General features: G+C 47.2%; 2 protein-coding genes across 13 annotated transcripts in view; one reads left to right on the forward strand and one right to left on the reverse strand.

Annotated features, from left to right (window-relative positions):
* Positions 1-6501: 6501 nt before the first annotated feature.
* LOC125965748 (Golgi-associated plant pathogenesis-related protein 1) overlaps positions 6502-27924 on the forward strand; it is a 206018-nt gene continuing 184595 nt past the window's right edge. The window contains exons 1-5 of one of the 6 annotated variants that reach the window (XM_049716585.2): positions 6503-6740; positions 6820-7032; positions 7599-7676; positions 7989-8138; positions 11329-11985. In XM_049716585.2, the coding sequence (XP_049572542.1) occupies positions 6734-6740; positions 6820-7032; positions 7599-7676; positions 7989-8138; positions 11329-11384 (504 nt within the window). In that variant the 5' untranslated portion in view covers positions 6503-6733 and the 3' untranslated portion in view covers positions 11385-11985. Of the gene's footprint in view, positions 6741-6819; positions 7033-7598; positions 7677-7988; positions 8139-8560; positions 9439-11328; positions 11986-27924 lie in introns of those variants that run through there. The other 5 variants (XM_049716584.2, XM_068650155.1, XM_068650153.1 and 2 more) reach the window with 5 other exon arrangements.
* tert (telomerase reverse transcriptase) lies at positions 16157-22884 on the reverse strand. Of its 7 annotated transcripts, none has more exons than XM_049764189.2 (16): positions 22453-22880; positions 20334-21540; positions 20049-20238; positions 19818-19971; positions 19577-19744; positions 19167-19328; positions 18986-19093; positions 18808-18890; positions 18625-18741; positions 18368-18439; positions 18081-18269; positions 17680-17806; positions 17326-17387; positions 16914-17038; positions 16680-16805; positions 16157-16594 (listed from the first exon to the last, which is right to left on the reverse strand). In XM_049764189.2, the coding sequence occupies exons 1-16, from the start codon at positions 22666-22668 to the stop codon at positions 16464-16466; spliced, it is 3237 nt and encodes a 1078-aa protein (XP_049620146.1). In that variant the 5' UTR covers positions 22669-22880; the 3' UTR covers positions 16157-16463. The 7 variants fall into 7 exon arrangements, 4 of the variants coding, with proteins under 4 accessions (XP_049620146.1, XP_049620144.1, XP_049620147.1 ...); XM_049764187.2 differs by having other exon boundaries at positions 18808-18893; XM_049764190.2 differs by lacking the exon at positions 18368-18439 and having other exon boundaries at positions 18808-18893; positions 22453-22881.

Below are 27924 nucleotides of genomic sequence, written 5' to 3' on the forward strand. Positions count from 1 at the left end.
GCAGGGGACAAGGCGAAGGACTCGGATGCAGAGTCGTTTCTTTCTTGGATTTATTCCAGCAAGCACACTGATCAAAAGTACAAAGTAAAACGCCTCTTGCGAGGGAAAACGCGTGGCAAAAAGTACAAACAGAAGGCGTCGCACTGAGGCGAGAAAAAAGGCAAAAAGTACAAATCAAAACGCCTCTTACGAGGGATAACACGCGGCAAAAAGTACAAACAAAAGCGTCGCTCGGTGGCGAGACAGAGAGGAGGGGTCTTACTGAGAATTTGGACATCAAGGAATCGCTGGTGGTCGGGACGAGGCAAGACACACTGGCACAAGACAAGGGGAAGACACAGACTAAATACACACAAAAGGACGGGGACACAGGTGATGACAATTAGTATCGATTACGCAGGTGCACACAATCGGGATCAGGGAAGACAAGACAACCAACACCGAGGAAGGAAACACAAACTGAACCGGAAGGAACGACAAAATAAAACCGGAAGTAAAATTACGACATCGACGAGACAGAAACCCGGAAAAATAAACGCGACCGCATGACAGAACCCCCCCCCTAGGGCCGGATCCCAGACGGCCCAGGAGCCCCAGGGTGAGCCGCATAAAAGTCCTCAAAAAGTCCCGGGTCCAAAATATAACTAGGCGGCACCCATTGCCGCTCCTCCGGCCCATAACCCTCCCAGTCCACCAGGTACTGCCAGCCCCGGCCTCTTCTGCGCACATCCAATAGTTCTTTAACGGTGTAGGCCGTCCCACCTCCCACAGTCCGCGGAGGCGGAGGGGGCGCAGGATCTGGCACCAACGGACTGTCCACCACCGGCTTGACCTTCCCAACGTGAAAGGTGGGGTGGACTGCAAGGGACCTGGGCAAGCGGAGACGCACCGCGGCCGGGTGCACGACCTTGGCGATGGGGAACGGACCCACGAAGCGAGGCGCCAGTTTCCTGGAGTCCCCCCGGTGGGGAAGATCCTTGGCGGATAGCCAGACACGTTGACCTCTCTGGTACACGGGCGCCGGACGTCTCCTCCGGTCAGCCATCCGCTTGACCCGGTCCCCCTGTCGGACCAGCGTGGCCCGAGCCGCCGACCAGACGCGACGACAGCGGCGCACCAAGGCGTGGGCTGAAGACACCGTCACCTCCGGCTCACTGTCAGGGAAGACAGGGGGCTGGTAGCCATACACACACTTGAAGGGGGACATACCTGTAGCCGTGGTGGGCAGGGAGTTGTGGGCATACTCCACCCAGGAGAGGTTCTTGCTCCACGAGGAGGGGTTCTGGGAGACCAGGCAGCGGAGACTTGTCTCCAACTGCTGGTTAATACGTTCCGTCTGTCCGTTTGCCTCCGGGTGATAGCCTGACGTGAGACTCACGGTTGCCCCTATGAGCCTGCAAAACTCCCGCCAAAACCTGGATACGAATTGGGGCCCTCTATCGGAAACAATGTCTTTCGGGAACCCATGAACCCGGAATATGTGGTCCATCATCACGGTGGCCGTTCGTTTAGCGGACGGGAGCTTGGGCAAGGCGATAAAGTGAGCCATCTTTGAAAATCTGTCCACCACTGTGAGTATGGTGGTTCGCCCATGCGAGGTCGGAAGCCCGGTGACGAAGTCCATGGATATCTCCGCCCATGGGCGCGAAGGAATGGGTAGGGGATGCAGCAACCCCATACGGGCGCCGTGGGAGTTCTTATTCCGGGCGCAGACAGGACAGGCTGCAACGTATTCATTGACGTCTGCCCTCATGGAGGGCCACCAGAATCGCTGCTGGATTACAAACAGCGTTCGGCGCATGCCCGGATGGCAGGAGAGTCTGGAGGTGTGAGCCCAATGGATGACTTGGGACCGTAATTGAGCAGGGACAAATAGTCGGTTCTCAGGGCAACCACTAGGGGGTGGCTTGTTGCCATTGGCCCGCTGTACCCGGCCTTCGATAGGCCAAGTCACTGCTCTAACCAGGCAATGAGGGGGCAGGATGGTTTCGGGCTTCTTAATTTCTGGATCCGAGTTGAAAACACGGGAGAGAGCGTCAGGCTTGGTGTTCTTGGTTCCCGGTCTGTAGGACAGAGTGAAGTTAAAACGATTGAAAAAAAGTGACCAGCGGGCTTGGCGTGAATTCAGTCTCTTAGCTGACTTTATGTATTCTAAATTTTTATGGTCTGTCCAGACCAAAAAAGGCTGCTGTGCTCCCTCTAACCAATGTCTCCATTCTTCCAATGCCAGCTTTACTGCCAACAGTTCGCGATCCCCCACATCATAATTCTGTTCGGCTGGCGTCAGCCGTCGAGACAGGAACGCGCACGGATGGAGCTTGTTGTCGCTCTTGGCTCTCTGTGAAAGGATGGCACCTACTCCTTGATTGGAGGCGTCCACCTCCACCACAAACTGCCGCGACGGATCAGGAAGCGTGAGGATGGGAGCGGTGCTGAAGCGGTTCTTTAGCTCCTGGAAGGCCGCCTCCGCCTCCGCCGACCAGTGGAAGGGAACCTTAGGAGACGTGAGCGCGTGCAAGGGAGCCGCTGTGGCACTGAAGCCCTTGATGAACCGCCGATAAAAATTGGCAAAGCCCAGGAATTGCTGCACCTTCCTGCGTGAGTCAGGGGTAGGCCATTCCGTTACCGCGCTTACTTTCGCCGGGTCCATCTCAACCTTGCCCGGGGCTACGATGAAGCCGAGAAAAGAAACAGTGCTCTTGTGGAATTCACTTTTCTCGGCCTTTACGTATAGTTGGTGTTCAAGGAGTCGTTGCAACACCGTCTCGACGTGAACCCTATGGGTCTTCAGATCTGGGGAATAAATCAAAATATCGTCCAAATATACGTACACAAACCGGTCCAAACAGTCTCTCAAAACATCGTTTATCATGGCCTGAAACACAGCGGGAGCATTGGTGAGGCCAAATGGCATGACGAGGTATTCAAAATGTCCTCGATGGGTGTTGAACCCTGTCTTCCATTCGTCCCCTTCCCGGATGCGCACCAGATGGTAGGCGTTGCGCAGATCTAACTTTGTGAACACCCGGGCTTGCTGTAATTGGTCGAACACGGTCGACATCAGTGGGAGCGGATACCGATTCTTGATGGTGATCTGATTGAGGGGACTATAATCAATGCAGGGACGTAGGGTGCCGTCCTTCTTGCCCACGAAAAAGAACCCCGCCCCCGCAGGCGACGACGATGGTCGAATCAGTCCTGCTTGCAGGGAGGAGTCTATATATTCATTCAAGGTTTGCTTCTCAGGTCCCGAAAGAGAATAAAGCCTCCCCTTGGGTATAGTTGAACCCGGCAGGAGGTCAATGGCGCAATCATACGGACGGTGGGGAGGCAGAGAGGTAGCCTTGGCCTTGCTGAATACCTCGGCCCATTGGTGGTAACACGCAGGGACCCCGGTTAAGTCTGGGGTTGGCGCGTCTGGAGCAGGAGGCACAGGGCGCGGGTTAGACTTGATGCAGGAATCATGACAGTCGGACCCCCATCCCGTTATTTCCCCTGATCCCCAGTCTATAGCGGGGTTGTGGCGTTGAAGCCATGGATACCCGAGAATGAGAGGGTTCATTGGGGAGGTCACGACATGTAGCCGTATGTTCTCCTGGTGGGGACCAATTGACAGCGAGACTGGTTCTGTTATGCGAGTTATCTCAAAGAGTGCCTGTCCATTGAGTGCCTTAGCTTTCACGGGAGTGTTCAGTAGCTCAGTCTTTACCCCCCACCGGCGAGCAAATGCCCAGTCTATCAAGCTTTCGTCTGCTCCTGAGTCTATTAATACTTCGAGTTCTATTTCTCTTCCCAACTGTGTGATCCTGCCCTTGGGGAGCACTCCCCCCGGGGACAGAGCCGCCGAGAAGGCGCTTACCTTCAGGGTCCTCCTCACTGGACAGGAGAGAAGGAGGTGTCCGAGCTCGCCGCAGTAGTAGCATCTTCCCTCTCGGCGCCGCCGTAACTTCTCCTCCTCTGTTAACTTAGCTCTGCCCAACTGCATCGGTTCTGGCTCCTGGCGCTGCCGATCCCCGTACAGCCTGGAGTGGTGAACGTCAGGGCCGGCTACTGGGACGAAGGCGGGGGCGTTGCTGCTTCGGTGCTTCCTCCACTCTTGCAGCCGATTGTCAGTGCGGATAGCCAGAGCGATGAGGGCGTCGAGGTCGGTGGGAAGGTCTAAGGGGATTAGCTGATCCTGTATGGGTCCAGACAGGCCCCGGAGGAAGATGTCATATAGTGCCGCCGCGTTCCAACCGCACACCGCGGCCAGCGTGCGGAACCGGATGGCGTAGTCTCCGACGGTGTCTTGTCCCTGGACTATCTGACAGAGTTGGCGAGCCTTGTCTCGGTCAGCGGAGACTGGATCGAACACCGTTCGCAGGGCCTGGATGAAAGCGGGGAGAGAGCGACAGGAGGTGGAATCCCTGGCCCATTCCGCGGTGGCCCACGTGCGGGCCCTTCCCGTCAGGTATGATACCATGTAGGCCACCTTGGAGCGCTCGGTGGGGAAATCTGCTGGGGAACTCTCAAAATGCATCTCGCATTCTGTAATAAAGGCCCGGCTAAGGCCGGGTTCTCCGGAGTAGCGCTCTGGAGGAGCCAGTCTGGCACCGCCAGTCATGGGAGCTATTGCAAGGGGAGTAACGGGGGAAGCAACGGGTGTACTGGAGGTCGCTGCTGGTCCCGCGTTTAAGAACGAGAGCACTTCCTGCATTTGCTGACCCAGCTTTGCTACTTGGGTGGCGACCGCTTCTCTGAAATCTTCTTGATTCTTAGCGAGTCCTCGGATCTCTTCTCCCAAGTCGCCCACTTCCCTCTGGTGCTGGGCGAGCAGTGAGGCATGGGAGCGCACTGCGGCGCACAGGTGCTCCGACTCTGCCGAGTCCATGTCTGGCCAGTGTGTACTGTCAGGCAGGGGACAAGGCGAAGGACTCGGATGCAGAGTCGTTTCTTTCTTGGATTTATTCCAGCAAGCACACTGATCAAAAGTACAAAGTAAAACGCCTCTTGCGAGGGAAAACGCGTGGCAAAAAGTACAAACAGAAGGCGTCGCACTGAGGCGAGAAAAAAGGCAAAAAGTACAAATCAAAACGCCTCTTATGAGGGATAACACGCGGCAAAAAGTACAAACAAAAGCGTCGCTCGGTGGCGAGACAGAGAGGAGGGGTCTTACTGAGAATTTGGACATCAAGGAATCGCTGGTGGTCGGGACGAGGCAAGACACACTGGCACAAGACAAGGGGAAGACACAGACTAAATACACACAAAAGGACGGGGACACAGGTGATGACAATTAGTATCGATTACGCAGGTGCACACAATCGGGATCAGGGAAGACAAGACAACCAACACCGAGGAAGGAAACACAAACTGAACCGGAAGGAACGACAAAATAAAACCGGAAGTAGAATTACGACATCGACGAGACAGAAACCCGGAAAAATAAACGCGACCGCATGACACCATCTTGGACAAAGCAGGCCAATTCTCAATTCTGTACAGGTATAATTGACGGTGAGCCAATCACATGCTTCACACCTTCCAAAATGTTTTAGGGAAAATTATTGCGTAATCCTGCCAACCATCAAAAAACAATGACATAACAAAACCTCATTGCATTTAAAATGGTTGCAGTTATGCAGAATAGAAGAAGTATGTATTAAAAGACTAAATGTGAAGAGAATTCATAATTTATTTTTTTTAAAATAATTTCGACCTTGGGTAGTTTTCCTCAGGGAGAGTTTCTACTGGTATATTCTCAGTAATAGCACTTAGTACAGTGTCATTTAAGTGAATTATTGAGATCCAGGTGTCTTGGAATGTTCTGTACATAGTCTTTTTTAATTGTTTCATATTTTTACTTTTTTCAATAATTAATTTCTACCTTGGGTAGTTTTCCACAAGGAGCTATGTTCTCAATATAAGCATTTAGTACAGTGTCATTAAAGTGAATTATTGAGAGCCAGGTGTCTTGGAATGTTCTGTACATTCAAGTTTTAGCATGTTCAATGCACCTACAACACAACTACTCCAGAATGATATGAAGAACTGGGATTTTCTTTTGTAGCAGTTTATGTTACAACCTGCTTGTTGTGGCATTTTCATTCATCTGTGTGTGTCCTCATGATATTGTTTGTTAAAATGTGCTGTTTAGGAGTCAGAGAGCTTGAGTGTACTTGTGAAAGACTAACGGGGGGAGCCCAGACAAAACCACCAAACTTGTTTTGATCTGCAGTTGTCCCAACCACATGCAAATGCAAAACCCAAACTGGAGTAGCACCTTCTTTTCATCTCTTGCCTTTTGTGCTTTCCATACAGAAAAATAAATACAATACAAAGTATGCACATCAGGGTCTCCCACATATTATTTGAGGAACTATATTGTGAACCGAGTTACAAAACAGAAACGTCTGAAACAGAACAAGCTGCAAAGCAGTTGATCCCACTGAGGTAATAACAAAGAAGGCTGGGTGTCTGTCTCCGCCTCCACATCTCGAGTATATAAACATCAAGACAGACATACGTATGTAAGACAGCAAAGGAACTCTATCTTAGGTCGTCATTTCTCCAGAGGCAATTTGTATTGGCGGCTGTTTGACATGTAAGTGTCATGCTGTCATCACCAGACTGGGACTAATGCACTGACAGTATCCTTTCTTCCTTTTTCTGTACTTTATGTAAAAATAGCTATGTGGTTTGGTTTTTAACTGCATTCTTGTTTTACTTTTTCGGCCTTGTAACATCAGACACAATGGCAGGTGAGTTCACTCTTCTTTTAGGCATAATTCGTCCAGCCATGCCAGCCTCCACAATAGAGCTAATTTATAATTTGATTAGCAGATGAAAGCTTTCAACAGGAGTTCCTGGAAGCTCACAATGCCTACAGAGCACGGCACAACACACCACCTATGACTCTTAACAGTGAGCTGAATGCGGCGGCTCAGAGATGGGCGGATCGCTTGTTGGCTTTGGGTGTTGCACAGCACAGTGGCAGCGATGATGGAGAGAATATTTTTTACAAGTGGAGTTCGGCACCCTTTAAACTAACAGGTGTATTTCCACCTCAAAACACTTTGACAAGTGTTCACGAGACTTTAGCACATGTTGTTCTTGAGCACTTTATGTTACCCAATAATGCAAATTGTTACACATTAATGCATGGTGTCAAACTCAAGGCTCGGGTCCAGATCCGGCCCCACCATGTTATTTTATATGGCCCGCGAAAGCAAGTCATGCCAACTCGCATAATCCTTGCTAAATGTATTACTATTCTATTATTCATATTTAGTAATTACTTTTATATAGTAATTTGAACAATAATTGAAGAAAATATTATTTCTGATAATAGTAACCTATTAATTGGTTGTGTTCAGGGGGTCCTCAATTTGTGACGTCGATCCGTTCGGATCAGTAATAAAACAGTAATAATAGCAATAAAATGAAACCGTAAACTAATAAAATAAAAGTCAGAACAGTAATAAAACCATAATGCCATAACGAAAGCTGCAACTACGAATTGGCCCACGATAAGATTGAGTTTGACACCCTTGCAATGATTAACGGGTCAATTGTATGATTTTATGGAATTGTCACGTGAGAAAGTTTGTCTTGTCTAGGCAAAGAAGCAGTAGATTCATGGTATGGTGAAGTTAAGAAATACAGCTGGAGCAACCCAGGATTTAGTGGCAACACAGGTAAAACAACAAAAATTGATATTACTAATTACTTACATAAAAATCAATAAAAAAAAAACAAAAGTAAACATTATGTCGTTCGTTGTGCATGTACACGTGCCGAGACACTCAATGACTACAGCTTAATCAGAGTGTGTGTCTGTCAGTATACAATAGACACAGAAAAAAAAATGCTGACTGAGCAATTTTTGATATCTCACTTTTTCGAATTGTATTCTATCAGATTGTATAGTTGTAGCTAACAACGTTGTGGGTAATACCGAAGGTGCAGCAAAACAACTTTAAGATTCCTGCGCATGTTTCCCCATATAGGTCATTTTACTCAGATTGTGTGGAAAGCAAGCACACAACTGGGAGTCGGGATGGCCACAGATGGCAACAAGGTTTTTGTTGTTGGGCAGTATCGACCAGCTGGCAACATCAGCATGAGCCAGTACTTCAGAGAAAATGTCCTCCCACCAGGTAATTCATTAGACAAAATGTAATTTGCGCTCTATCACAAATAAATTTCCATCACTTATATCTGCAGGTTTACAAGCAGAACAAAAAGTACAGTACATACAATGAAAGGCAAAGCATTTCAGACATCAACAATTGTTACACAGGATTATTTAGGCGACCTTGCATCTGAATTGAATGGATCTCTTACAGTTTAATATGCAGAACACCTATTTACAGCTATCCAGAAAAACAAATATGGCTTCAAGAGTAGGCGCTAATTGGTGCATTATAGACAGTGTTTACTAGAAGCGCTATTTGTCTTCCCCGCGACTATGAATCGTTGAATTTTTAAGTCGTATAGAACCACCATTAGGTTTAATACTGAAGTACCAAATGTGTCTTTTATGTAATAATGTTTTTTTTTTTTTTTTTTTTTTTAACAGCAGGTGAGGAGGAACGGGATTTACATTTTACAGAAGGTGGAAGACCCAGTGGGGCAGGAGAGAGACCAAAGAATACCTGTACGCCATTTTAGATAACCTGGAGTAGCTTGAACTTCTGTAGCTTTACATGAAGTTGGGTCGATCGGTGTTCCACCCAAAGCTTGTATAACTCTGTATAGACAAGATATATATCATTTGTATTAGAAATATGATTAGCACGTCCGCTCAGAGGGTGTGGGTTTGATTCCAGCTCTGGCCCTCCCTGTGTGGAGTTTGCATGTTCTCCCCGGTTTCCTCCCACATCCCAAAAACATGCATGGCAGGCTGATTGAACAATCCAAGTTGTCCGTAGGAGTGAGTGCAAGTGCAGATGGTTATTCGTCTTTGGGTGTCCAGCGAATTGCTGGCAACCAGTTTGGGGTGTTCCCCGCGTACTGCCCGATGACTGCTGGGATAGGGTCCAGCACAACCACAACAAGCAGTATGGAAAATGGATGAATGGATGGATGAATGAGTAAGTCTACAAATTAGAGTCAGAGAAATTAGCTACAACAAGCAGTATAGTGAAAAATGTACCCTGTATTTTCATGTTTCAGCACTTGCGGACTCAACCATTTGAGGATTATTTTCCACAATTTTTTAAAACGCGTTTTTGGGGGTGGGAACCAGCTCCAGTTTTTGCAGAAGAATGTTCATTACCTGTATATCCTCATTTGTTCAATAATGTTAATTGCATGAAGAATGTATTTTGGTATTGGATGGATTAATTTTATATTTTTGCCATAAGTATGTTTTCCACCAGAGCTGTAAATTGAAAATTGGTTTGCTACTTTAAAAAAATATGTTCAATGAATAAATTATTGTATGAATGAAAATCAGTCTATGTTTTGCGTGGTTATGTTTTTAAATGAATGAGTGACTGATTAGTCTGAATATTCTTAATCCGGCCCGCCAACCCTAAATAAATTGTATTATTAAACTTATTTTTTTCGGTCATTTTGCCTGCAATGACTGCGTTTACCCAGTAGATGGGGAACCACTCGCCTGCGCATTTACTACCGGAAGCCGTGTCAGAAAGCTCGGTGCACACTCACAAGTGCGTGTACGTACTCAGTAGTACGGAAATGGCGCACTCGCGCTCTATTTGTAGCAGTGCCGAATTTAGAGCGTGGGCTGTGACGACAGCATTCTTGTAATTTGCGCGCCGAGTTTTCGGATACAGTTTTACGCTAAAGCCACCCACAAACCTTCCCCTGGAACCCTTCCATTAAAATGAGTCGCCCACGGAAAAGCAAGGTGGACACTGAGTGCCGAGTGTTTAAAAAGAGTGGCCAATTTGGCTCGACGTACGCGACGTGACGTTCAGCCACATGAACATCAACATCAAATGAACACTGAAAATGAAGGGGAGGCTTTCAAGTTTGTTGTAAAAAAATGCATTTTGAATATGATCTGTACAAATAGCAGGGATTGAAACTAGCGACCATTCTCATTTTCAAACAATGCAGGATGCTCAAGGACATTGATGCACCACCTGTTTGTGACTAATCTTAACCTTTAAAGTTCTTAAGGCTTACTTTAAGGAAGTGTTTTCCGTTTCCTCACTTCTGTTACCAGGTGTTTGTGAGTTAAAACTCTGCTCTGTTTTCAGATACCCCTCACCGTGTTGCCGTTTTGATTATTTTATTTGGATGTATGCTTTCACCGATTCTTCAAGATGATATATTTGGTCAGAATGTTTGCCGTTTGATGTGATCTCATAAGATAAACATACATCTTTCATTAATCTGACCTGCAGGCACTGAAGTGATTATTATTCATAATAACAGTGTCATATTTTATGAGAATCACTGATAGCAGTTTTTTAGGGATGTTTTTTTTTTTAATGCTGTTAATAAATGCATTTGTTTTCAAAAAACTTTTTTGGAATATCCATGCTTTACTACCTACTAAAGGCCAAAACCTTTTATGCAATGACCTTTACAGGTCGTTTATATTACTTCACACAAACACTACATCCATCTGCTCCTGGTTCGGCCCCCCGGTCAAAATTTAGAACCCAATTCGGCCCGCAAGTCAAAAAGTTTGCCCACCCCTGCGTTACACTAATAACGTATTTTATTGTTTACATGTTCTGAGTACCTAAATACATATTTTGAAAAGTAATGATAAAGAAACAAGTCCATCGCCATGGAAATAAACGCCCCTTTTCAAGGCTGCATTTGTGTGTTACGAGACTTGCTGTCGAGTCGCACCGGAAATTACTTCATACAGAAAAGGGGGGGGGGGGGGAACGGTCTCAAAATTAGCCTCCGGAGTACGCAACCTGTGAATTTGGACACAGGGTGTATGTTCTCGAGAGGGGATGCTCCAGATTGATGGCTCAGCAAGTCCTAATTGTAAAACTCGAGGTTGATTTACCATGCGATGGGAAACTGACCATACGGTTCCAGAACAGCTAACATGAATTATGTAAATTAACTCAGAGTTGGTTAACCTTGTGTTTAGCGCGTGCACATCTATCATTAAAAAAGACAACATCAATGGAGCACTGATAACTTGATTCATCATGGTCACGATGAAGAAGAAAACTCTATCCGCGTTCTTCACATCCATTGAAATATAGATTTTAATGACGTCGTACAAGGACACCAAGTCTGTTCTCATGAGAAAGAGTAACACTGCTGCAGCCGCAAAAAAAAAAAAAAAAAAAAAGACGGCAAAGTGGGAAATTTCGGACCTATCTATCCATTTTCTGTACCGCTTAGTCCCCACAGGGGTCGCGGGTGAGTTGGAGCCTATCCCAGCCGTCATCGGGCAATAGGCAGGGGGACACCCTGAACCGGTTGCCAGCCAATCGCAGGGAACACAGAGCCAAACAACCAATCCTGGCATGGATCAGAAGCGCATTCAGGAACATCCTCCTCACAGTTGTGACCTTCAAAGCCTGTGCCCTCACAGTCACAAATGTAACTAAGGAAGAACAAGACGCGTGTGTAGAAATTGCTGGTGGCATCAACCTAACCTATGTATACATGTGATCTGTTGTGTCCAAATACTCAGGCCTACTCAGTTTTGCTCAGGTAGAGCATATGACCATTAAATAAACTACGCAAAGTATTCAACAAATTTTTCAGATCAAATATATTGAGGAAAACCCTTTACATGTTTTATTGTATTAAAGCACATATGTAAGAGTTACGGCCCGCTGGCCAGATCCGGCCCGCGAATTGATTATCTATGGCCCCCTGGATGATATTGAATTACTATTAGAACCGGCCCGCAGGCCACAGCCGCCCGCTGGTGTTTTGCACGCACCAACACTACATTTCCCACAATGCAACGGTAGCCCGCGATGTCCCTGCAGCTCGCACAAGCGGCTTCATTATTCATCAGTAGTCAGAGCAGAGTTCAACTTTCTGATACCCCCCTCCTCAAAAATGGCTAAACGTAAGGTGGACGCTAAGAACAGGGGTTTTCAGGCCAGGTGGGAGGCAGAGTACATGTTTACGGAGGTAAGAGGCAAACCTGTGTGTCTTCTGTGTGGAGAAAATGTGGCTGTAATGAAATAATTTAATTTAAGAAGGCACTATCAAACGTCTAAGAAACACACAGACAAAGACAAGAAAATGGAATATGAACAAAAGCTACAGAAGGTGGAAGAATTAAAACGAGGCCTTAAGTCCAGACAGGCTATGTTCGCGTATGCTAAATCGCAAAGCGACGCTGCTGCCAAGGCTAGCTTTATTGTGGCAAAAGAGATCGCAAAATCAGCCCGGCCCTTTGCAGAAGGAGAGTTGATCAAAAACGGGTTTTGAGCCTCAGAGCCTAACCCCGAACATTGATGAACTTGTACAAAAGATGAGACACCTCTAAGTATCAGGCTCAGCCTCAGACAAGTGAGCATCACAGAACAGTAACGTATTTTCCGTTTTTTAATTCGGTTACATTTTTACATTTGTTTCTACAAGACGTGGTTTTTCTTTGAAGAAAGTATTGTTTTTTCTGTGTGCCGTAAATTTTTGAATTTTATTTATTTATATTTATTTTTCAGTTGAATGGACCAAGGGAAAATTGCAGATAAGAGCCATGAGAAAGAATACAACTGATTTGATTAATTTTTTATTTTACGATTTGAAAGCAATGATCGGTAGATCATAGAGCACCACAATAATAAACTTTCAGTTTATAATGCATGCACTTTTATTTACCGTATTTGCCGGTGTATTGGTTGACCTTTTTCGATCCAAAATCGACCGAAAAAAATCGACCTCGACTTATACACCGAGTCATAAAATTTAACTTCGTATTCATCGCTTCAAATGTGATGGTAACCAAGGCTGTTTCTCATGCATTTCATTGTGCGTGGGTGTGTGTCCGTCAGGCTCATCAAACAGCGAGAAACTGAATCATTATAAAGCGTTCGTCGCATTAACACGCATCCTCAGCAACAATTTCAAATATTCTCACCTCAATAACGGACATCGAAAGCCAGGCAGCGACGATGACTGCTAGGGGGAAGTACTGGGTATTGAGCGAATGTGCGAGTCATCGCGCGTCAAGCAACGACAATAACTACCGGTACGTAAACATTCAATCGCCATGTATAAATGAATGTCGTTGGCACTTAGAAAATATTCGCCAAACTTGGCCAGACTTCCAGGGGAAGAGGCCGAATTTTCACTTGTTCTGGCCGACCGGAGGAACCGGCCGAGGCGGACACTTTACGGCGGTTGAGTCGTTGGCACTTAGAAAATATTCGCCAAACTTGGCCGGACTTCCAGGGGAAGAGGCCAAATTTTCACTTGTGGTGGCCGACATGGGGAACCAGCCGAGGCGAACACTTTAGAACCGGGCGGCGTGCGCGAGTGCGCGGCCCGCTGGAAGTCGAATGAGGCTCCGCGATTTCATCCGCGGTGCTTATAAAGTGCCGATCCGCTCGGCCGGAGCTATTTTCGGCCACCCGGCGCGTGTGCACGGCCTCCCGGCTGTGCCGGGTGGCGTGCGCGAGCTCGCCGGCTGCTGGAAGTCGAATGAGGCTCCGCGATCTCCTCCGCGGTGCTTATAAACAGCCGATCCGCTCCGCGGGAGGTATTCCCGGCAACTTGGCGCGTGCGCATGGCCTCCCGGATGTGCCGGGCGGCGTGCGCGAGCTCGCCGGCTGCTGGAAGTCGAATGAGGCTCTGCGATCTCCTCCGCGGTGCTTATAAAGAGCCGGTCCGCTCGGCGGGAGCTATTTCCGGCCACTTGCCGCGTGTGCACGGCCTCCCGGTGGTGCCGGGCGGCGTGCGCGAGTGCGCTGGCCGCTGGAAGTCGAATGAGGCTCCGCGATCTCCTCCGCGGTGCTTATAAAGTGCCGATCCGCTCGGCTTGGAGCTATTTCCGGCCTCCCGGTGGTGCCGGGCGGCGTGCGCGAGCTCGCCGGCCGCTGGAAGTCGAATGAGGCTCCGCGATCTCCTCCGCGGTGCTTATAAACAGCCGCATGCGCACGGCCTCCCGGAATTTGAACACATTTCGTCAATAAATTTCGCATATTGAATTTTGAAGTTTAATATAATGCAACAATTGAGCTCGACTTATACAAAGGATATATCATAAAATCGTAAATTTCCGTCGAATTTTAGGGGGTCGACTTATACACCGAGTCGACTTATACACCGGCAAATACGGTATGCATTTATCTTGATATTAAGAAACACATTTTGTTTTTAAAACAATTTATTTTTTTGCTGTTTGGCTGTTGAAAATATTTTCCCTTGAAGTTACTGACAGAGCCATAAAATATTGCCATATTCATTTAATCATTAAATAATGTACACTGTGTTAGGTCTTAGTTCAATAGGCTATGTGCAATCATTCGGATATATTTTAATAAACATTGAACCAGTCCGGCCCTCGGCTTGTAGCAAATTTGTTTTTTTGGCCCTCGGTGTGTTTGACTTTGACATCCCTGTATTAAAGTAATGACTGTGCCTATCATTTTTGACATTAAATAAAACTTATCAAAGCATACGTTTATGGACCTTTTATACACTAATCATAATTAATCAAATCATATTTAATCAAAATGTATCTTTGAAGAAATGTTCCCACAGACATGGAAGCACAGAATTGCACAAAATGGCTCAGTAAAACAGAGGAGCAAAGAAGGTGTCTCGCCCACCCCCTGATGTATTACAGTATTTAACTAATTGATTCACGTGTGTTCCCATGGGACACACTTTGTATGACACTTATCTTTCTCACTCACTCAGTCAATCTGTGTTAGGTATTCCCAGCACCTCTCAGTCTAGTCTAGATTCATTAAAATGGCGGAGACAAATTAGGTTAATTCTTATCCCCGGTGAACTCTACAATGTGGCCTAGCAGTGTCGGGGCTGGCACAAAAATTTGATTAGGATGACAAGGGGTGTATGTAAAACAAATATGACTGATCATCAAATTGTGTTGGTAAAATTAATATTACCATTTCAATGTTGTCCAGTTATACAAACACTACATACGGTAAGTAGTTCCATCCATCCAACCATTTTCTGTACCGCTTTGTCTCCACGGGGGTCACGGGCATGCTGGAGCCTATCCCAGCGGTCATCGGGCAGTAGGCGGTGGACACCCTGAACCGGTTGCCAGCCAATCGCAGGGCACACAGAAACGAACAACCATCTGCACTCGCACTCACACGTAGGGACAATTTGGAGTGCTCAATCAGCCTACCAAGCATGTTTTTGGGATGTGGGAGGAAATCGGAGCGCCCGGAGAAAACCCACGCGGGCCCGGGGAGAACATGCAAACTCCACACAGGGAGGGCCGGAGGTGGAATCGAACCCGCAGCCTCCTAACTGTGAGGTGGACAAGCTACCCAGTGAACGCCAAACTCAAATGGCACCCATCGGTGCATTTAATAAACGCAAATCTTTGCACACTTGGTGTAAAAATGGTTCTCAATCATATTTTCTTTCGTATAAGTGCAATCCCACAGGAGTGATATGAACCCTCATTAGGAATGCACAATTGAGGGGCGCAAGGGTGGAAGTATCAGTATATGAACATTGATTCTGCATTCGGGACTGAAGAATTTCAGTGTCACCCTCATGATTTAGCAGTTGTCAGCGAAAGAACTGGACCGACAGAACCTCATCAGACAAATAAAAACAAAAAAACTGACAACGAAATGATACACCTCCAGAAGACCTATTTAGAAATTCAGTTGCCCAACCGCCAGCTGAGGTGGGTGTAGTGTCAAAGCTTCCGGAAGAAGGCGGAAGTTGCTGCCGAAACTGTTGGAAAAGTTTAAAGTAAGATCTGCTCAACTTGTCTGAACAAAGAAATACAATGGCTATCAATGGAGACATAATGAACACAATTCAACTAATGGCCAATATAGATACACACCTAAACTCCTCTGCCTCAGCCTCTTCCATTGTGTCACGGAAACGTATGATTACCATTATGATAGTTATTTGGCATAAGCCAGCCATATGCTCAATATTGAAGTATATTTGTGGGATGCAAAAGAATTTGGTTCCATTGGTAAGGTTTCAAAATTGTGCAATACCATTACTGGAAAAAACATACTGTATTTTAGATTCGAATGGGTATTTTTAATTCAAGTTTATTACATATTTTGTATTGAATCTTAAAAGACTGTGAAAATGTTCATCATGAAGTTTCCAGTGAAATAGGTTCAATCCATACACGACATGGCTATGTAGCCTACACAACAGTCACTCACACTTAGGCAATCCCTTGCAAGTACTGTACATTTGCCGCCGTTGCACCAGACACTACTAAAACAGAACGTTAGGTGGCAGCAGAGCCCACAGAACACACCTTTGTTTTCACTAGTAAGGCAATTCAAGGCAATTTGTCATGGCCAGCAACCATTCGCATCCAAACCTGTCACCTAGCGGTTTTTTTTTTTTTTTAACAGAACACCTTTTAGATTTAACTGGCCAAGAATTCCAGAGGGCTTGGCCGCCTGTCTCACCCAACCCAGTTGCAAACCTCCCAGACGGCGCTCCAGACTGCGCTTGCCTGTAAGAATCAGACAATAATTTCTCTTTTGAGAATAGCTATCAAACACACTGACATTTTCCATGGTTTACCAAGGGGCACGTACGTTTCTGCAGATGAGAACCCATCCCCTTGTATGCAGCGCGATGTTGCGATAACACCAGTGAAAATGAAAGGCAGAAAAGCAACTCCACTGCCTCGTCCGGCACAAGGGAACCCAGTGCCTCGTAGCCTTAAAGTTCAAAACACGCATAACCACAACAAAAAAATAAATAAATAAATAAATCATATAATGTGATAGTTAACCTTAAATGGAATCCAATATATCTGAGTGGAAAACCTTTGTTGCTTTGGCTGATGAGATGACTGGTGTAATGAGCCATGTCCCATACCATCTGCAGAAAGTAGAAAGGGTTCTTTGCAACCGTTTGGCCAAAGGGTAAACTCTGGGCACATACATGGAATCTAAAAAACGAAAAAGGGAAACAAAAATCTTTGCATAATGTGCTGAACGTCAAATTCAATTACTTCTCTGCTTATAGTATGAAGTGATGAAGTAGCCCTTTTATTTGGTCAAGGCTAAGAGAGGAAGTGGTCACTGGTTAGCTTTCGAGCATAAAAATAGATGTACAATTGCCGTAGTGCTATTTATTGGAGTAAATATACATAAATTCAACGACGTTGAAAAATGGCATCCACATGCAAAAAACGTGAATAAAACTTGACAATAGTCATCTGGGCTAAGTCCTGACCTGAGTGCCTGGAGGAAAACCAATTCGTAGAGGTTTTTGTAGACAGCTGTCACCAAATTTGTCTGTACCAAAAAAAAAAGTAATTTGACAATAATGACAATGTAAAAATATAAATAAAATGGAATGTAAGTATGGTGTAGGCAACAAAATGCCTGTGGGTCACATGGGGCCTACGTGAACACTGGCTAGAAAACTTTTCACAGAAAGTACCACAAAAAAATGTATTCAGTGACATAGTAGGCAACTTGAAAAAAAAACAGGTCGATGTACCAAAAGCAAAGTATTACATAATTCATGAGTGATCCCATTTAGTGGCCTCTGTAACATGGAAACTTCAATGACTTGGTAACTGACCTTAAGGTCCAAGAACAGGGGGTGGCACTTCAATCTGAGGATCTGCATCAATTTCATCCTCATTTGCTTTCCGGCTGAGGGGACATTGCGCAAAGTGAGGCTGTGGCGCAGAGACATGCCCGAGTATCTGTGACGCAAGGAGAGGAAAGAGTCAAATCAACTCAGTGATCATCTTTTTTTTGGTGTACACACATTTATACACACACTGAGGAGACAGTGCCCAAAGTAAGACTGTGTCACAGAGCCATGCCCGAGTAACTGTGATGCGAGGAGAGCAAAGAGTGAAATCATCCAAATGTGCTCACTGCACGCCATAAAAGAGCAGCAAAAGCACAATGACTAATCTAAGAAAAAAAAAAAAAAACTATGCTATATTATTTACAGCTGAAGAGCTGCTTCACCTGGAGTAATCTTTATAGACATCAAGCGTGGACGTGTCTAACAACAGCCCACACCAAGGGAAGAGGAGACAGTTGTTAAGGATACGGACGGCGTGTTGTGGATCCAGACTTTGCGGTAGAGGAAAATTGACCAGCACCTTTTGCGGGTTGACTACCAGGCCATACTGTGGGACGCTGGCCATCAAAACCCTGAACACAAAAAAATTGGGAGAATGACAATCTCTCACTCAAACTTCACATTAACTGACTTTTGAGTCAGAGATGCAATTCATTTCGTGGAGTCATACTTGAAAAAGGTTTGTGCCTCGTGTAGGTGGGGCGTGATCAGAAGGAAATCATCCACCAGTCTCATCAATCGTCTAGAAGCAACGGGGGGGGGGGGGGGGGGGGGGGGGGGCAACTTCAACACGCTATCCTCTCCTGCTCAAATGTATTACATCTGCAGACTTTTAGTAATTAAAGTACCGCTTTACGACAGTTTTGTTTTTCGGCGGTAATGTGAGCCAAATTCGGACTTAACCCCGGAATGTCAGGACCCTCTTACCCTTTGGCTCCGACCACGCCCTTGAGCAGGGTGTTCTCCATGTGACCATAGCAGAGACAGCAGAGCATAGCAGATGCGACGGATCCCTGGGGAATCCCGCGAAGCCGACGATACAGTCTAAAAGCGTCCAAGTCCAGAGCTGTGACATGCCCTCCCGTGCTATGACTAAAATTCAAAACTTACTTGTTCCCAAAGCGTAAAAAACTGCCTGTCAACATTAGCTTGAAGACCTGAAGCATGTCTTCGACGCGAATATCTTGCGAATACTGCTGGAAAGTAACTCAAATTAGCGGAAAAAAATTTCTAAAATTTTTTAAAATAGCTAATAATGTAGAGAACGATCCGAGGATGCCGTCCCAACCTGCTCCACCAGGATGGCATGGTGAACTTTGTTGCTTCTTTGCAGTGCAATCGCGAGGTCAATCATGGTGTCTTTGATGCCCTTCCTGTCATCCACCAAAAATTCTCCCTGCAAAAGTAGAAGGAAAACAAAACTCTAGGACTGGATAGAAGATTTTTTTTAAAGGAATCTGTCTTTGTACCTGTCTAAAAAAAGACTTCTTGAGCCCCTCAATAGAATTTGCCCAGATCTTGCCATAGCAGTGCGTGATAAAGGTCTTGTGTTGGAAAGGCGATAGAACTTCGCGGACCATATGGAAAAGTTTCTTATGAGGCAGACTCTCGTACGCTCCGCTGACGTCCATCTTAAAGTAAGAATGTGAAGGATGGCAGTAGTAAAGGGGACGTCAACCCAAAACATTTCTTTACAATCATTTGTATTACCCCCCACAAGTCCAAACACAGCATTCTGATTAATATTGCCTTTGTGGAAAACGAGTTCAGCAAAAATTCAACCTTTTTTAACCATCTCAGGGGACGGCCATTTTGCCACTTGCTGTGATGGAAAAATGACATGACAGTTCACATTGACTTGATCCTGCTTTTGTATGACCTTAACAAAGTAAAGCTTCCGTATGTGTTCCTTCCGGTCTGGCAGAAGAGTGGACAACACTTTGTGGATTTCAGTCATATCCCAGACTGTGGAACCCAGGAGGGACGGATTGGTCTGCACGCAGGCCTGCAAGACATCCTTCAGGTTACGGATGTCCTTTCGGTAGGCCTACAAACAGGATTGGGAGGGGGGGCTGTCACAACTTTTGAAATGTGGACATTTTAGAAGACAAACAAAGTACCTTTGATTTGGCATCTTGTCCCAAAACCCGCGTAATGGGCCTCATGCTATCTGTCTTTGGGATGAAGCGCAGGCGGGAGATGACAGTGCTTTTGGGGAGGCTTGCCACCTCAGACGAAGTCAGTTCCTCCAACTGGCCCTTAGAAATGTAACTTCTACAATGACGAAGAGTGACCATGAGCTTCATTAGACCGCCACCCCCCCACTGAACATGTGCGATGTTTTTTGAGACCTGAAGGCCAGCTCCTGCAGTCTGTCCCAAACGTCATGCCTGTAGAACCTAAGGGCGTTCTTCTGACCCACACCTTCCGTAACGTAGAAGCAGGCTCGCACGAGGTCGACGACGTAGCCGTCCAGGAGCCAAGCAAGCAGCTGTCCAAGCACCCGGGTCCGATATGAGAGCTCGCTGGGTGGCACCCGGCCTGCAAACAAAAGTACGTTGAATCAGCCCAAAAAAATCCCATGTTATTCAAGCAGCCTGAGAACTTTTTTTTGCACAGTTCCACTTTAATCTTACCTTTTTTACTGATCTTCAACCAGTCACAATCATTCACCTTCATCTTCCACAACAGCTCCGCAACTGAAAGCTTGTCAAACTTGCCGCTCCGCAAAAAGCCCCTGACTCTCGCCAAAAAATAAGAACGGTTTTCTGCAGACCCCCAAAGCTCCGACGGCACGACAGCACACAGGCACTCCCGTACAAAAAGGTAGACTTGGTGAGACGTACAGTGTTTGGCCAAAAGGGAGCTCAACTCAGCTTGAGCCAAGTCGCAGTGCACCAGCGGGCATAGGCGCCGCAGAGCTCTGTTGTAGGCGTATTTCTTATGTTGCGACAAAAGCTGACTAAAAAGGGAGATCATGTTAAAAAAGCGACGAGGGAGCTTCTTGGGTTTCCTCTCCACTCCATTCAGATACTGCAGACCCTCAAAGAAAATCAGTCTCACCACATCCTGGCCCAGAAGACTTTTCAAGCCCGCCGCGCTCTTCCTCTTTCTGTTCAGGAGGAACCCATTCATACCTCTGCCACCGTACAGGAAGGCCAAGGTTTGGACAAAACACCGAGACGGAGGCAAAGGGGGAGAAAGGCCTGATCGCCAACTAGGTGCTCCTTTAATAGGACCTGTGCTTGTTCCAGCTGCTTGTTTGGAGACAGTAGTGCTTGTCTCTACATACTTAAGGGAGTGTCCTTCTTCAACCATCTTTTTGACTTTGTGAGCTTCTGAGAGTCTCCTCCTCTTTCTAGAACACACTATTTCATCCTCATCATCCTCATTGCTTTCTCTCTTCCTTTTCCCACGGAAGGCTCGAAAATCCCTCCTTTTCAATCTCACTGCACATCTATTCTTCACAGACCTAGCATTACCACAACTCCTAAATCGAGGAGAAAAGGTGGAGGCGTGCAGAATCTTTGAAACCCTGTCGTAGATGGGAGTGCCGCATATCTGGACAGCGCACGTCGGCGGCGCCACCACAAACAGAGAACAGCTCTCCAGCAGGTGCCGTGTGATGTCAGTGCCGAGACGCTTAGCCACTTTGTTCCACAGCTCGCTCGTTTTGAGGTAGGTAATGTTCAGAGTTACTTCACCGTGGAACTTGAAGTTGTCATTGTCAAGCTCTTTCCCGTGCACAAACGGTAGTTTGAAGCCGAGTGACAAGACGTTGCGCTTGTTCTTTCTTGCCAAGCTGTTCAGAATGAAGGCCAGCAGTTCAGCGAATGTGCAGACCTATAGAAAGCAATGGAAGATTAAGAATTGTATTACTCTATTGGTCATCTATTGATGCAAGAGTGCCGTGGAGGGGACAAAGCACTTATAAATAAATAAATAAATAAATAAATAAATAAATAAATTACTTAATTAATTAATTAATTAAATTGTGTAAAACAAAATAAAATAAAAAATAAAACTCAAGTTATTCCAGTTCCCACTAACATGTCAGTGACATGATTTCAAATGGTCCCCAAAGCTCAACAATAAAAGTGTGCTAGTTCAGCTACTTCTTGGGTAGGCCAACTGATTGATGCAACAGTCCATTTTATACACACACTTCATAAATAAATACTGTTTTTGTTTGTTTGTTTGTTTGTTTGCTTGTTTGTTTGATGGACTTAGATATGGCAATTTAAACTATTATTAGTTTTATTTATTTTTTCCCTATTTTCATGTTTTAAATATGTTCGAAATAAAGATATATCAGTCGACCAATCAATCGAACATGTTCAATTTACATTTACTTATTTGTAATAAAATGATATGCATCAATGCGAAAGTACTGATCATGTTGAATAATTCTCACAGTTAGTAGTATATTGTCGTCACATTTGTATAAATGTCTGGAAGACCCCAACTGTTCAAGGAAATCACAATATCCCATTGTTTTGGAACAGGCCCGTGTGCGACTCACGTGGTTCTTGAATTTGGGGTATCTATCAAATGCACAAGTCCTATTGATGTAAAATATGGAGAGTGAGCGTTTACGTCAATAGAAAACATTCTTCTCGCTTTGACTGCATTGTAATTTACAACTATTTATAACTTTCCTGCAATTAATCGGTCACAAAAACAATCAAGAAATGCACTATTGGTCATACAATGGACAAATAACTTGCTTATTCTGAAATAGTATTCACTTTTTACCTGGCGGCAGCTCGGCGCTTGTTGAAGCTCGTTGTCGTAGGCGACGAAAATGTTACTTAAGAAGGATTTGAAGAGATCCGTGTCAGCCTGTTCGACAAGAACCAGTTTGTGCCCCTCTCGGAACACGATTTTATCCGTGAGCTCCTCCAGCGTACATGTGTGCTCATACAGAGAACGCAAGAGGCCAAGAACCTGGACTCGATCAGCTGGAAACATTACGCAGATTTTCAGACGCACTGACAACCCAGTTTTAAAAACCGAAGTTGATAAGACACGCTCCTTTGTAACTGGACGACAAAGGCAATTATTTAAGACCAAAGTATTTACCAAAGTCGTTGCATTACTTTTGACGGGAATTTTAGCCTTGCAAATTCAAACGCAGGATGATGAGGCTACCGTCCAATCAAAGGGTGTCTTATTCGTTTCTTCTTCTTTTTTAATTGTTCATTGGTTGGCCACCTAACTGAGCATTACCGCCACCTAATGTTCCAGACACTGGGTCAGAGCGGAATCTCACCATCTAAATATTTAAAATCTTAAAAATAGTTAGAGGGGACATAAAACAAAACAGCAGGAAAAAAATCGACATTCTCTGATATAGCCCCCTCACCCTACTACTATATTGCAAAACATTTTTTAAGTTAAACTTAATTCCCAGCTCCTTCAACCTCCGCCCTATCGCTAACAGGGCAGTTTGATACACAAACAATGGCAAAATGCGCACACACATTTAAACGGTCATATATACTCGTACACAGTAAGCGAGACTCATATTGTCATATTGTTTACGGCAAAAAAAATGTACGTACGTGTATTTGGTCAAGTTGTACTTGTTTGATATCAAACAAGATCTTTATAAAAATATTGGGGGGGGGGGGGGATTTTTTTATTTCCCTATTATTTCAGATGCGTACCATTGGTGGCATTGCTTGTTTTTCTTTCGTGTAACCTCACGAGATCTGGACATGTAATTTGGACACGACTGTGTAAGCACAATGCAAATCCTGCGAAAAGCGAAAATATTTTCTTGGAACAAATGTCATGCTGTCATGTGTCGTCCGGATCACTTCCTGTTTTATTGTGTGATTTTCCTCTCGTTCCAGTCGGTGTGTCCTTCCCCTGTGCGTCCGGTCACGTGAACCCCTGATTCCAAGTGTGTGCACCTGCGCCAATGACCAACTGTCTTCACCTGTGTTCCCCTCCTGTGTCCATATAACCCGCGTCTTTCCCCGTATCCAGTGCCAGTGCGTCTTGCCTTGTTGAGAACACTAACGATCACGAAACCCTCGAGTCCACGTAGAAGCCTTGTTTGAACGTCTTTGATCACCGATGTTAACTTGGTTACATCGCTATCTTGTTTTTGTATTTCCCTCGGTTCGAGGCGCTTTGATTTCTCCTTTTTCTCCCTCGGTTCGAGGCGCCTTAGTTGCCCCTTTTTTCCCTCCTAGTGAGGCGTTTTTTGTTCGACCATCAGTGGAGACAATAAACACTTTTTTGAACTTTGGAATCTCTGCATTCGAGTCCTCTCCCTGCCCTGCGCCTGACATTACGCACTGGCCAGACATGGACTCGGCAGAGACAGCGCAGCTGGTCACCCAAGTACGCTCCCAGACGTCGCAGCTGGGCCAACAGCAGAAGCAGGTCGACGCTCCGAGTGTTGGAGTTCATGAACTGGTGAAGAACCAGGAAGGCTTCGAGAGGCGGTGGATGCGCTGAGTCGTCAAATGCAAGACGTCCTCACTCTGCTGACCACGGGGCGAGCTGCGACACCCTGTTCCACAGCGGCGCCCCCTGTGGACCACCCTGCACCCGCGCCTATGGCGAGGGGGATCAGACTGGCTTCCCCGGAACGATATGCAGGTGAACCCGGGCTGAGTCGAGCCTTTATAACGATTTGTGAGATGCAGTTCGAGCGAGCTCCCGGCGACTTCCCAACGGAACGCTCCCGGGTGGCGTACACGATATCCTATTTGACGGGAAGAGCCCGGGCGTGGGCGACCGCAGAATGGGCCAGGAACTCCGCTACCTGTCACTCGTTTTTCGGAATCATCGAGGCCCTGCGCATGGTGTTCGATCCAGTTCCCACGGACCGAGAGAAGGCACGAGAGCTGTGCCATATCACCCAGGGTCGAGAGACGGTCAGCGACTACGCGATCCGCTTCCGCACTCTGGCCTCGGAAAGCGGATGGAACTCGTCGGCCCTGTACGATGCTTTTCTCCGGGGTCTTTCCGGGACCATCCAAGACCAACTCATTCCCCTTGATCTTCCTGTGGAACTCGACGCTCTCATCGCGTTGGCCGTCCGAACAGACAACCGACTACAGGAATGGAGGAAGCAGCGCGCAAGCCGGGGCACGATCGTTACTCCTTCCGCATCATTGGGCGGGCGGTCATCCCACGAGACGCACCACCAAAGATCGACCCCGGCATTACCACTCGCTGGGACGGAACCCATGCAGCTCGGCAGGGCCAAATTGAGCAAAGAGGAAAGACAGCGTCGACGCCAGGAGGGCCGCTGCTACTACTGCGGGGCGCTTGGTCATCTCCGCCTCTCCTGCCCGGAGTGGAATGTGCTGAGGGTAAACACCTTCTCCGTGGTCCGGCAGAAGAATAGGGTTCTACCCGTCGGGACGCTAACCTGCCAAGGCAAGGAAATCGAGCTTGGGGTGTTGATTGACTCTGGGGCCGACGAGAATCTGATTGTCTGGGCTTTCGCTCGCAGCTTAGGTATAAAGACCGAACCCTTGAACACGACCATAAAGGCTAAGGCACTTAACGGACAAGCCCTTTTTGACGTATCCTCTATAACCGAACCCCTCTCACTGTCTTTTGGGACTCATCATGAACTAGTAAGACTGCATGTAGTCACCTCCCCCCTGAATCCGCTTATCCTCGGTTATCCGTGGCTAAAACACCACAACCCTGCAATAAACTGGGAGTCAGGGGAGATAAAGGGTGGGCATCCCAGTGCCAAGTATCGTGTGTCAAACCGAACCCTTCGATCGAGTCCACATGCACCTCTCCCTCGGACTTTGCGTCTCCTGAACCAGAGTCCAGATCTCCGGATCTAAACCAAGTACCCAAATGCTACCATCAACTTGCAGAGGTATTTAGCAAAGCCAAGGCAAGCTCCTTACCACCCCATCGTCCTTACGACTGCGCCATAGACCTATTGCCCGGTGCTTCGATCCCCAAGGGGAGACTTTATTCCCTTTCGGGCCCCGAAAAGAAGGCCTTAAATGACTATATTGACGCGTCACTGAAAGCGGGTCTGATCAGGCTGTCATCATCGCCTGCAGGGGCCGGGTTTTTCTTTGTGGGGAAGAAGGACGGAACCCTGCGCCCCTGCATAGATTACAGTCCCCTCAACCAGATCACTATAAAGGATCGGTACCCCCTCCCACTCATGTCGGCCGTGTTTGATCAGTTGCACCAGGCTCGGGTATTCACCAAGCTAGATTTGCGTAACGCGTATCACCTCGTGCGCATTCGGGAAGGTGATGAGTGGAAGACGGGCTTCAACACCCCCAGGGGACACTTTGAATACCGGGTAATGCCGTTCGGCCTCACCAATGCCCCCGCGGTCTTCCAGGCCATGATCAATGACGTTTTGAGTGATTTCTTAGACCACTTTGTTTTCGTTTACTTGGATGACATCTTAATTTATTCACCAGATTTGAGGACCCATGAGAGTCATGTTAAGTCGGTCCTGCAACGGCTCCTGGACCATCGACTTTATGTAAAGGCCGAAAAGAGCGAGTTCCATGCAGAAACAATATCGTTCCTTGGCTTCATCATAGCCCCAGGGAAGGTCCAGATGGACCCAGCCAAAGTAAGCGCGGTGACCCAATAGCCGGTACCGGATAGCCGCAAAAGAGTACAGCAATTTCTGGGATTTGCTAACTTTTATAGACGATTCATACGAGGCTTCAGCGCCACCGCGGCTCCCCTGCACGCTCTCACCTCCCCGACGGTTCCGTTTCGCTGGACGGCGGAGGCTGAAGCTGCCTTCCAGGAGCTGAAGAGGCGGTTCACCACCGCTCCAATCCTTACCTTGCCCGACCCATCTCGTCAGTTCGTGGTGGAGGTTGATGCCTCCAGTCAGGGAATCGGTGCCGTCCTGTCTCAGAGATCCCAGGCCGACAACAAGCTCCATCCATGCGCCTTTTTGTCCCGACGGCTGACCCCCGCGGAGCAGAACTACGACGTCGAAGATCGGGAATTGTTGGCGGTCAAAAAAGCCCTTGAAGAATGGAGACACTGGCTAGAGGGAGCCCAACACCCCTTTCTGGTTTGGACCGATCATAAGAACCTGCAATATATCAAGGATGCCAAGCGATTGAACTCCCGCCAGGCTCGTTGGTCCCTCTTCTTTAACCGTTTTCATTTCACGTTGTCTTACAGACCGGGGGCCAAGAACACCAAACCTGATGCGCTGTCACGCATCTACAGCCCAGACCCGGTGTCCACAGAGCCAGAGCCCATTCTCCCCCCTCACTGCGTGGTGGGAGCCGTAACCTGGCCCATAGAGGACTTGGTTTAGCAGGCAAACCACGATGATCCACCCCCTAGAGGAAGTCCTGAGAATAGACTGTTCGTTCCGCCCCAACTACGATCCCAAGTGATCCACTGCGCGCACACCTCCCAGCTCACGTGTCACCCGGGCGTGCGAAGAACCCTGCACGTCATCTAACAAAGATTCTGGTGGCCCTCCATGGGGGCTGACGTCCGGGAGTATGTTGCAGCCTGTTCCATCTGTGCGCGAAGTAAGAACACTCCGGGCAGCCGTGTGGGGTTGCTGCAACCTCTCTCCATCCCCTCTCGAACATGGGCCAACATCTCTGTGGATTTTGTCACGGGACTGCCGGTGTCTAGCGGTAAGACGACGATATTCACCGTCGTGGATAGGTTCTCCAAGATGGCCCACTTCATTGCCCTGCCCAAATTACCTTCGGCAAAACGTACGGCAGTGGTTCTCATGGACCACGTCTTCAGAATTCATGGATTTCCTCGGGACGTCGTGTCAGATAGGGGCCCCCAGTTCGTGTCCCGCTTTTGGAAAGCTTTCTGCAAGCTTATAGGGGCCACCGTGAGCCTCACTTCGGGCTACCACCCGGAAGCGAACGGCCAAGCAGAACGCATTAACCAGCAGCTGGAAACGGGCCTCCGCTGTTTGGTAACCCAGAACCCCTCGTCGTGGAGTCAAAACTTGACCTGGGTAGAGTACGCCCATAACTCCCTTCCCACCACGGCTACCGGGATGTCCCCCTTCATGTGCGTTTTTGGATACCAGCCCCCGCTCTTCCCCGACAGCGAGCCGGAGGTGTCAGTTACCTCGGCGCGCGCCGTGGTGAGACACTGTCGGCGCATCTGGGCGGCGGCAAGGGCCATACTGGTCCGCCAGGGCGACAGGGTGAAGAGGATGGCTGACCGGAGACGTCGTCCGGCGCCCGTCTACCGGCCCGGCCAGCG

Source organism: Syngnathus scovelli, chromosome 3 (assembly GCF_024217435.2).
Source record: "Syngnathus scovelli strain Florida chromosome 3, RoL_Ssco_1.2, whole genome shotgun sequence".
NCBI lineage: Eukaryota > Metazoa > Chordata > Actinopteri > Syngnathiformes > Syngnathidae > Syngnathus > Syngnathus scovelli.

Excerpts from the sequence above, each read along its gene's own strand:
- tert (XM_049764188.2), bottom strand. The coding sequence starts at position 22,668 with ATGTTTCCAGCTGATCGAGTCCAGGTTCTTGGCCTCTTGCGTTCTCTG. Across the intron at positions 21,541-22,452 it reads AAGCGCCGAGCTGCCGCCAG|GTCTGCACATTCGCTGAACT; the intron begins GTAAAAAGTGAA and ends TGCTTTCTATAG. Across the intron at positions 18,742-18,807 it reads TTTTTACGCTTTGGGAACAA|ACTGTATCGTCGGCTTCGCG; the intron begins GTAAGTTTTGAA and ends GGACGCTTTTAG.